Below are 12,128 nucleotides of genomic sequence, written 5' to 3'. Positions count from 1 at the left end.
TTAGTTCCTCTATTTACTACAAATTATTAACTAATTATACTATAAATAAAGTATCTAGTATAGACAAAAATAAAAAACTAAATTATTATATATATATATATATATATATATATAAACCAAAGCTATGTATATCACATTTCTTATTTAATCTATGAATTGTTAAATACTACTTTTGCATATGAACTTCCAACTTTCTTAGAAATGTTATTGTATAATTCTTAATAATACAAGTGAAATTAATCGTAATTATTTATATTTTCCACCACCATGTGGTACATCTCCAGAATGTTTGACTTTGCTAATGTGTGCCTTCATTTAAGAAATTTAAGCTGGTAAAATCAAATAAACTGTTGAGTACATTACCTAACAGCCATCTAATACTTTTCGAAACAAGAGAAAGAAACGTAAAAAAAACAAAACACATTTCTGTTTAAATTCATTAATATTAGGAAATTTTCACATGTAAATTAATTTATATGGAGCACATGTAAAATGATAAAAGAAAAAAAAGAAAATATGACCTAACATTTAACTAACAGATATAATTAACAACATTTCTTAATAGTTTTAGGTTAAGTTTTATGTCATGTATAAACAAACAAACTGTTGAAATCACTCCTTCACATCATATCTTATGACAAAATTATGAGATTAAAAATTAGTATCAAACATTAAAATAGTGTTTTGAAACACACACCATTTTAAATCTTGACATTTTCACTTAAAATACTTACTCAAATCATATACATCATACAAAATAGGGAAAGTTCTGTAAAAAAAAATCTAATTTGTTTTTTTATTTCAGTATCATTAGGATATCAGCATAACAAAACTTCATGCATGTAGCAAGTATAATCAAATCCTAAGAAAAGAATATACTAACAAATATTTACTCATGCTGCAGCACTGGTCAGTGTGATATGTAATTTATTACTATGTTTTATCCGATGGTCATAAAATTGAGATTTATAAAAAACTCTGTTTTGTTCAGAATTCATCCATTTTAAAATTTATATTTATAAATCAACTTAATGAGAGTTATTTAACTTTTTCAAAATCTTAATGCAAAAATTACTATTCTTTGTTAACCTTTCCTTTGTAGGTTGAAACATCAAATTATATGATAAATAAACACTTCTTAGATAATCACAAGTTATTTGAGGTGGGGCTATGATTGATGAAAAACTCTAAATTTCTTTGATAAAAATGAAAATGCAAAAAATTTCATGCACAGAAGTTTACTAAAAAAAAGCAAGAGACACATGAGAAATCAGAGAACATTAAACCTCAGATTTATGAACGTTAATGTTTTTTTTATGTTAGTACAAATTAACCAGGTTCTGTTATATTCAAAACTGAGTATTTTTATTCAATACTATAAAACAGCCAAATCTTTAATTTCAACTAATAGTATTATCAATACAAAGTTCACATACTCAGAAGTTCAAAGAAACTTATAATTAGTATTTATATGTTTATTACACCTTCCTTTACTGATTAAACAAAGTTCAAAGAAAAAACAAATACATCTACCAATCATTTTTATGATTAACTCATTCTTCAGTGATCCAAGTTCACATAAAAATAACAATACCTAGAAGACAGTTACATGATGATTACAGTTTTCTTCACCAATTAAACAAAGTTCAGAGAAAAACTAAGACACTCAGTAGACACAATATTACAACTTTCTTCTTAGAGTTAAGTTCAGAAAGAGAGAAACACACCTAGCAGACATTTTATACGATTATATCCTTCTTCACTGACTATAGAAAGTTTAGAAGAAATAAAACTAAAAATTAATTATGATTGCACTTGACAGCTATTAAGTTAATCCCCCCACCCCCACCCAAAGTTTGTTGCTTTGATGATACACATTTCTTCGATATTTTAAACTTTTTCAAAACAACAACAACAACAAGAAAAAAAAATTAAAGCACACACACACACACCAACATTAGATCTCTCTCTCTCTCTCTCTAGATGTTGTTGGAACATTCATGTTGGACCCACAACTGATGGACAGTGTTCTAATAATTGGTTGTTTTGTAGCTACGTTGGTAGTGTGGTTGACAAGATTACAGGAGACAACACAAATATACTCTTGTCCATACATAATGCTTCTTAACAAGGTCAGTTTAGAAGGCTACTTACATCCCAAAGCTATAGCAAAAAGCAATTAAAAAAATAAATTCAAATTTAATAATATAACTTGAATATCAGACTAAACGTTATTCTGTTAGAAAACTAATGATGTCATATTTTCAATTATCTCAGTCGTCTTAAAACATATTGATAATTAAAAAATAAATAAATAAAAAATAATATTTCATATCTGTTCAGAGATGAAAAAAAAGTATTTAATGTTTATGTGAAAGATGTACTTGTATAATTTTGGAACTGTTTTATTATTACAGTTTGCAGTCTCGAGGAAATCTAATTATATTTTCTTGAAGAAAGTACAATGAAATCTCCATTATCCAGGCAGGTGCTTGTAACTTTGAGATTGCTTTCAAATAACTTTTTACTAAACAGACTACAGTACATGTAAATGTATAGAGGAGCAAACAACAATCACAAAATACATGTATAATTTGCCTATTAATTAGGCCTAAGATTACCCATTGTCAGAAAACTTGCTGATTTTGATTATTTTTGTTGTTGTATCACAAAATCCACCACTATAGTAAATGAAAAGTTTTTCTAAAATACAAAACAATTGGGCCTGTTATTTAAGCCAAATCACTAACATTCTATTTTTATCAAGCAAACATATTAACATACTGCACACACACACACACACACCTCGGACTATACAATAACGTCCAAGTGAAAATTTTTAGCAATATTTATGACATATGTAGCTAAAGAAAGAATATTCAAGGATAAATCCCATACTCCTCTCATTAGGTAGTATCAGTAGGAAAATGCAAATGGATTTCTCAGAAATATGGCAAAGTATCATAAGACTTTCAGATAGAGAAGAAAAAAAAAACCCTACAAAATTGTTTTGCTATCATTGGCCACTGAAACCAACCCAAACTTAAAAATCACATTTTTTAAAAATGAAATTCAATAAATAAAACCTTTTTACAGAATAAATTTAAACACTTAAGTATTTGAAAAAGTGTAGAAAATGACTATAAATTAATTTTATGAAGTTTTAAATTCACCTATACAATTTTGCTAAAGAGTTAAATTACTGCCCCATATAGAGGTGCCTGCAAATTTGACAGCTGGATAATGAAGGTTTCACCATATAATTGTAACTGTATTGAAAACAAGTATTTTGTATTTGTAAACAGTCAGCAAAAATTACATTTATCAATACTATTACATTTCTTCATTTCCTCCTACAGACCAGTTATTAATACTAGTTTTCATTAATTGTGCAAGTTATACAAAGATATCAATATCTGTCTTCAAATTCAAAATATGTCAAAATTTAACAGTGGCTGGTCATGGTCATTCAAATATTTATGTGATTTTCCTTCAAAAATCCCCTCCTCCTCCAAATTTCTTCACTCCATTATAAAGTTTAAATCTTAAGGTTCTGCTTAATCCTCAGAAACATGGACTACAGTGTCATTATTATGAACTACATTTTTCAGAAGTTAAAATAAGCACGCATAATGTTACCTTCATGATACGATCCGAGCCTACTGTCAACAGGTGGAACCTTGTTTCATCTAGATCCATGTCTACAATACAGTGACGAGCATCGTGAAATGTAGCCATTGGAATTCGACTAAAATAAAATAAAATAGTTTATAAAATGTGTCTAAATATATTAGCACAATTAATACAAACAGTATTCAGTAGTAATAGTACTCCAAAGTTATTTAAAATGTTCATGTTAATCTTTCTGAAGGCTCTTTCTGGTGAAATTACTTTTAACATATCAAAATATTTTTTATACCCTAAAAGAGTTGAATTTATAGTTCACCACATCAAAAAGAAAAATCTGATTACATCACTTGAAACTGCAAGGTTACCTAGTGTTGTAGGCTATATTTTAATTGAGATGCTTGTAGTGTTTGTCAGAGGAATGTTTAACTCAAAGTGATTAGCTCATGGTTTAAAGTCTGAAATTTTCTCAAAAGTTTTAGAAAAGTTTAAGTAGTATAAAATGCAAGTAAAGCCACAGTAGTTTTATTATCAAGTCTATTAGTAAGATACACCAAGTCTGAAATCATGAGTTATTTGATTGGGTTTGTCAGTTAGTTCAGTTTTGGAATAAAAGATACGATAAAATTAGCAAATAATAGAATTTGTTGCAATAGTGTATATTATGAACTCAGGCCTCTTACTGAACATTACTTCAGCTAACTTGTAGACTTTATAGTTGAAGAAATAAAATTATTTTATTATTATTAAGTGGACTGGACTTTACATTCTTTTCATTAAATAATTTCAATTATTAGAAACAGCAGCAAATTTAACATCTAAAATAACATATTTCAGAACTAAGTCTTGCCACTAGTCTTAAAAACAAACTTAAATATGATATATATATATATATATATATTAATGTAATTAAATTTGGAATGCTGTAAGCAACTGTATGAGTAGATTGAAGGAAATATTTGAATTAAACTGATGAACAACAGTTAAACAACACTGAGAAAGCAACATTTCATTTCTAAACGTGAATAAAATAATAAAATTCAAAATCATGTCTTTCTTATTTATATACATACATAATAAAACATGGATGGAGACTTGTGATTTACCATTTAAGCTTCTTAGGCTTAGCATTACAAACATTAAATACTGAACATTACTTAAACTATAATCTGCCTATATTTTCATGTGATTCTATTAATTGGATGTTGGTAATAAAGTTATCTTTATGTAACCAGAAATTTTACTAAGTCACGAGTTTTCTTTAGATAAAGAAAGACTAATATGGTTCCAATTTTAATTCTACAGTAGTAGTACTTTCCAAGTTACTAATAAAGTCATTAATAATAATATCTATTTTTATGGACTCGTAGCTAAGACAAATATGTATTGAAAATAACAATTCTTCATGTACTTAAAAAGCCAGCAGTCATTTTATCTTGCATAGGAATTTTAGTAACTTATTTATACACACTCTATTGCAGTTTTTTTAATACTCAAAAGTAAGTACACCTAGAAATAATATTACAGAATCTTTGTATAAAACTGTCTAAAATGATCACACTGGAAAACAAAAATATTTCTTTTACTTTATTTTGAATATTGGTTATTTCAGTTTAATTGCAATCATGCGTGTTTTGCTGCAAACTGTGTCAAGGTTATCATTAGTAACTATTAGAACATCAAGATTAGGTGTTTTCAATGTTATTTGTTGGAATTTATGGAAAAAAAAATCAATTATTATTATTATTATTATTATTATTATGATAGTAGTCACTTTTGATCTACACACATTTTAGGTTTTATATGGTGTTCATATGGGTATATGTGGCTATTATGAGTGCTGGAATGCCAACTTCAGGAAATAACTTTATTACCACCTCCAGTGGTATGACTGTAGTAACTTATTTTTATAATTCTATTCCATTAGGAGCAACTTCCTATAATTGGCTGCAAACAGTGAATAGTATTGTTAGTTCTGGAGGGATTGTGGTCTTATAAACTAATACCTGCCCTTAATTTTTTTCTCCATATGTAAGGCTTACCAAGAGAAAAATTAAATCTGATAGCTGATATATCCCTAAAGAGTATGGTTCCTTCTTCCACAAATGTCGCTCTTAGTATAGTATATTTAACCTTTCCCACATTGTAGTTTATATCTTAGTTTTACTTATGTCTTTTATGTAAAATACTTTTTTTGTTTCTGGCCTTGTTGTGTGGAAAATTGCTATATCGTAGATCAGTAAGCCTTGTACCAATAATAAAAAATAAAAATAATGATTTTCATTATAACATTAATACATAAAACTGAAAATGACTTGTATCACTAAAAACAACTGTTAATGTGGGGGACTGGAAACATTTTGTAACTCTGAAATCATACAACACAAATATCTGTTCTTTCTTGACATATTTATGTCAATTATAGTTACAGTCAGGTAATTAAAAAGGTTAAAAACAACTGATTCTAGATCACCACCATCATGTTTACCAAAGTACAATAAAGTTAACAAATCAGTTAAATTGAGAAGATATTTAAACAAAATGTTGTGTAAACTTACTCATCATCAGTAATTACACTATGGCATTCATCACATACTCTGACATCAAACTCGTAGCCCATTGTAGGAATAGAGCTCTGATTAGTACTGCACGCATCACACACAGCTTTCCCACATCTCCTACAGTGGTGCTGCAAGAAAGGTTTACATCCATATTTACAACATAACTTATTGATTTAAATTATAAAGCTAGCAGGACTTTCTTATACATATGGTGGTACCATGACCTGCAGATTTGAGTCTAAGGTCCTAACAAAGAGACCATGTTTTTGAGAAATGCCAATTTCTATTTGCACTTCTTGAATAGTAATTTTGGAAGGTTTGAATTTTATTTTCACATTGGGTAATTCTATACAGTCCAATCACTGTTTTCTATAAGAGTAGCCAAAACAGAATCTTTTATAAGATGACATGTACGACATTGCAATTTTTGAATTACATCATTTTTCATTAGCCCAGCTAGTTTCCTAAAAAGGCATGTCATCCAAAGGAACTTTTAATGTTATAGGTGTAAGAAAACAAAAACTACATCTCCCATAACTTGTATAAAAAAAATGAAAGATAACAAATTTAAATTTTTTACAATTACTTTAACAGTTCAGTGAAATTATCTAAAATATATAATTTTAATTCAGTTTCAAAGTCTGTAAAAACAGCATTTTGCAGTTCTTTATTTAAGACAAAAATAAAGTCAAAGATAAAGTATGTGGGTGATGTATTTATAAGAATATTTTTATAATTCAACATCATAAAAAGGTGATTTAAGAGCAATTTAAGAATCAGCAAAACAAAACAGTCCTATCATTATATCTGCTTCAATCACAAATTTTCTCTGAAGAAATATAAAAAATAAACCACTTGGTAATACTGTTGGTAAATAGTATAAAACCAATGAATAAATAGACCTTTATATTAAAACAACATGTGAAATTATACTCAGTTTGATCAACTTTTCAACAACCCATATTATATGTGAATAATGTGACTATTTCAAGTATGGATGTGACAATGTAACTGAAACAGATGTATCTGAGCTTTGAATAACAAAACAAACAAACTATCAAAATTTAAAGATTAACCTATAAGCTGTAATTCCAATCCAAAAAAGTGTGGGTTTTGTGTATGGGTGTATAAAAGTTAAAATAATTGTAAGAATTACCTGTCTAATACCAATAGTCTTCTGGTCTATCATAGCTTTAACATTCCAGAAAAAAGGGCGAGTACAGCGCTGGCAACAATCACTTTCTGCCCATTCTGGAGTCTGGAAAGTAATTACTAATTTATCATATTCAGAAACACAGTGAAAGAGCAAATAACCCAAAAAAATGAAGTAAAAACCCTGGAATTATTCTCCATATGATAAATTATTTGTGTAGCTGAGTTTTCACTCGATTGCAAGAGCCTTTGACTGACTTTGTTGCAACATCAAAAGTAATACAGCTTGATCAGTACAAGTCCAACATGAAAATCTCCCCCCCCCCCCCATTTACTTTGTTATCTAACCTAATAAGTTTCTAATTTTTACATTTCAGTTAATTTTGTTAAAAGACTTAAATATACACACAAAACAAGAAATTTTTGACTTAGATTAGTATTGGAGCTTATTTTAGTAATTACTTGAAAACAAACTTCCTCAGTATTAGTTTTTTCATACTATGTTGGTTCTCCACAAATAATCAATGTTTCCTTCAAGTATACATTTTAAACATGAAAAATATACTGAGTGCTGGAACTGAATGTCCCAAGACTACTATAATTTAAATGGGTTTTTAACTAACTTAAACAATTCCATTAGCAAATTGACAGAAAAACATGATTGTAAACAATGAAACTGAGGCCAAATATCTAACAAATGCCAAAACAAAATAACAGTATTAAAAAATCTTCTAGAGAAAACTTGCTCTTTCTGTCGATTATAAATAATCCAATGGCAATGTCAGAAAGAATTACGGGCACTTTTGGAAAGAAAAAAATGACATGGGAGGGATGTTTCATGCAAGCTTCACATTTCTTCTTATATCTCAGTAAAGCAAAGATTAGAGGTTCTAAAATTTATATTTTGGTTTTGAAATATCTGTAGTATTTCTAATTAGTTGGACACTGAGAAAATCATATAAGGGAAGAAAGAAAATCTAAAACAGGCAACTTGGAGAGCAGACATATCTCTGACATAAAGAAGTGAAGATTGTTTTATTACCTTTTGAAATTAATATATTAAAACTTAGATAATACTAACATTTAAATTATAAGCTATATTTTGTGCCAGGTTTGTTGAGATACACTGGTTCAACTCTTTCCATACAGGATCACTAAATCTTAGCATCCTTTTAACCCCAAAGTAACCAATTTCCATACTATACAACTTTTAACATGGTATGTGTATTTTCATGAAATTTGGCAAACTTTCAGTAAACATTACAAGTTTTTTGTACATGTAAAATCAGACTTTAATTGAATATCTTAACTAAAGATTTGTATGTGAATATATGAAATCAGAATATTGACTGCTCCAAGTACAAAGCAATTTTCATCTACAAATTTTCAAATTTCATTTGGGTAAATTCTAAAACCTCCTAATTAATTCTATCAAATGTTTTTTTTTTCCCAATAGGTACTTACTGCCTCTCACTCAAAGCTGTCTCAATCCTGGACTACCCTCTAAGCATTGCTAAAATTTTTTACTAACAGCACACTTGCCTTTTATACCCCATCAGTTTTGCACCATTTCAGAACATGTGCTGATCATGTGACTACCCTCCACCAATCATACTGAACCCTCTATACTAGCGCAACTAGCTCACTCTACTATACTAGAGTAATTCTCACTTTCTAGAATTGGCTGGTATAAACCAGAAAAACTGGGATATCAGTGGGGAAAAAGGTTGGGAAGTGGGCAAGCAGAGGTAAGTACCTATCTGAAATACATTTTCAGATTAGAAAATGTTAAGTTTCAAAACAGTCTTACTTCCTCTCACCCAAAGCTAGAATCCCACATTGCAAAGGTGGAGGGGCCAGTGAAGGCACATCAATTTTCAATCAAGCAGAAAATGACCACACTGAAAGAACAGGTGTGCAAGAATATGAAAAGAAAGGACACCTTTGGGGTATAGCACTACTTCTGGAACAGGTATGTTCTTTTTCTAGTAATTAACAAACAAATAGAAAGAGAGCAGAACTGAATTAGCAGGCACCAATGCATTCAGCCTCAAATCAGTGGAAAAGTGCTGTAAAATCATGACTTGAAATAGCATGGTGTTAACAAACATGGAAAATCTAATGTTGAAGCAACAACAGGCTTGTATAAGCATGTGCAAAGGGTAGTGCCTTGGATTGCATCAGAGTATGTCAAGTGTGGTCCATCCCAGCAAAACATCCAGTGGAAATGCCTTGTATAAGATAATGATATCAACAAATGTGGCCCTCCCAGGCAAAAAACATCCAGAATTTCCACAGGGGGAAAGTGATACCTGCCCAAGGAAGACAGGCCATGCAGAGAATGTGTGACATGTATTTGGAGTTGTTCCCATATCAGCCTGAATGATCTCTTCCAAAGAACGGTGGATTCGAGCAGCTAAAGATATAGTTAGATGACAAATTGGTGCAAAGAAACATTATGTAAATGGTGAATTTTCATAGACAAGTCACAATACGCCACTCATATGAGTTGATGAAACCAAACAGTGAATGCAACAGGCAATAGATCACTGGAAACAGAAGAATTCCATGGAACAAATAGATGGGAATGAGAACCTCGAAAGGAAGCAATACGAGCCTCATAACATAGTAGGGAGTACAGATGGGAAATGGAAGGCAAGGGAATAGGAGAAAAGGCTAAACAACCTTCCCAGGCAACCAACGTCTTGGGAAGGAAGGCTGATCCAGATAGAGGATAACACATGAGAATTGGTAAAGGATGCAGAAAACATTAATGGCATAAATGTTGGAACAACAATGACTCCATGACAGGAAATAGGACTGAAGGGAAAGATGGTACAAAAAACACAACACGTTGCAATGGGTTCAAAAGGAGAACTACACAGGGCATGAAGGACAACATTAAGTTTCCAATCCAGCAAAACAAATGGATGGACCAGATGAAAGGAACAGAAAGGAGGTAAATAACTGGGGAGGTGAAGGCATTCCAGAAGTGGTAGAGTGGAAGGTGCTCGACACAGCAGCCTTATAACTAGCAACAGATGATATGGGCAAACAACCCTGATGAAACAACTAGGTGAAGAACTAAGACAGATGAGGAACAGAAAGACGGGATGGGTGGAATCCATGGTGAATGGACCAAAGTTTTAAGAAAGACCAATGCTTATGGTACACAGACAAGGAAGAAGGTCAAAGGTATGGGCAAGGAAAGATGCTACACTAGAGATGAGTCCCTAAACTGAGGCATGAGACCATACAAAAGCCATGCATATAGATGGACTTTGGTGACTTCTGAATGAACCATGTCAGATCACAGTTGTTGGAGGAGAAACTGGGACAGAGGTAAGGGCAGGAACATTGCTCCACCAAGGACCAGAGTAGATGGAACTACATCTGAGCAAGCCAATATGGAGAAATGAGCAGGACACAACAAGGAATGGTCTGAAGAACGCAAAACTCTGGAGAGGAGTCTGATTGGAGGGCAAGTATATTAACTCTCTTGACATGGGGTCTGTCAATTTGACCAAGTCACATGACATTTTGTACTCGTTTAACTTCTTTATAAATTAATACTTGTAACTCTCACTTTCCCATACAAAGTCATATTTCTCAGTGAAGTATTTTTAATAACATAAAATAAAGATTTGTCCATGAATATATTGAGTATTTGTTTTGAATAGTTTGTGTGCAAAGTAATTTTCATGTTAAAATTAAAAATACTTTGTCATCTCAAAAATCTCAACTTTCCTTTGTGCAATCCCTAAAACCTCCTAAATGCATTTCAAACATTTTTTTCACTAAATCCTTATAGTTTATCTATTATTTTCTCTACCCTATCTTAAAACAGGATCAGTCAATTCGACCTACCTCGTAACCACACACAAATCAAAATAAACCTAATTTAACCTTTTTTTCTTCTTAGAACGACTTTAAATTGTAACATGAAACTATATTCATTTATCCTAAGTAGCTCTAAGTTCATAACATTATACATCTATTTATAATTTTGTTTTATTGTTTTATTGCCCTTTGAACCGTGTCCAACTACTATCCATGCCATTATAAGTTGTAAATCACTCAGGTAACATGCCTCATGAACCATTTGACATATTATTATTATTACTTATTTTACCTAATCCAGTCTTAAATAACTTAAAAAGATACATATTTTTCATTTTAGTTACTTTTATAATCATAAATAAGGAATAAATATGAAAAACAAGAAATAAAGTACTTACTGAATCTTCTTTTTTTTTTGCCCTCGATTGTCAACGAGAGTTAAGTCTGATTTTTTTAATAGTAATTATAGTAAAACACTTAATTTTTATTTAATTAAATAATGCACCAAAGAATATAAACTAATGACATGCAAATAGTAGACAAATTCACTTACCTCTCAAAAGTTTCCTGGCTTTATAACTATGCGACAAGAGTTGTTACACATTCATCCAAGCTAGTTGTTAACTTTCCCACGGGAAAGATGTTGCTACTCTGATTGAAATTGATGATTAGCTGTTCAGAATACAACGTTATACAATATGTCATTTGATAGATGAAAACCTTGACTTTCTATTGGTTATAGATAAAATATAATGAAATGTAAGACAGAACTATCAACGAATTGTGAAAGACAGGATGTGACAGGTGGGTGTGGCAGGAGGGGTCTGATTTTCTATTTGATAGCTCTGTAACCAAACAAAATTGAAGGCTATAAAAATTATGGTTTGTTTGAGCAATAATAATTTTATAGAATATTTCACGTTTAATTTCATACAGTTTTGAGAGGTG

General features: G+C 30.5%; 1 protein-coding gene across 2 annotated transcripts in view; it reads right to left on the bottom strand.

Annotated features, from left to right (window-relative positions):
- Positions 1–90: 90 nt before the first annotated feature.
- Positions 91–12,128, bottom strand: part of LOC106468872 (WD repeat and FYVE domain-containing protein 2-like) — a 35,043-nt gene continuing 23,005 nt past the window's right edge. Inside the window, exons 9-12 of one of the 2 annotated variants that reach the window (XM_022397230.1) lie at positions 7,345–7,446; positions 6,186–6,316; positions 3,640–3,748; positions 91–769 (exon numbers count right to left, since the gene is read on the bottom strand). In XM_022397230.1, coding sequence (XP_022252938.1) covers positions 749–769; positions 3,640–3,748; positions 6,186–6,316; positions 7,345–7,446 — 363 coding nt within the window. In that variant the 3' untranslated portion in view covers positions 91–748. Of the gene's footprint in view, positions 770–1,308; positions 2,164–3,639; positions 3,749–6,185; positions 6,317–7,344; positions 7,447–12,128 lie in introns of those variants that run through there. The other variant, XM_013929320.2, reaches the window with a different exon arrangement.

This window comes from Limulus polyphemus, unplaced genomic scaffold (assembly GCF_000517525.1).
Source record: "Limulus polyphemus unplaced genomic scaffold, Limulus_polyphemus-2.1.2 Scaffold3197, whole genome shotgun sequence".
Lineage (NCBI taxonomy): Eukaryota > Metazoa > Arthropoda > Merostomata > Xiphosura > Limulidae > Limulus > Limulus polyphemus.
Note: the sequence above shows the minus strand (reverse complement) of the source record. Positions and strands in the feature narration are given on the sequence as shown.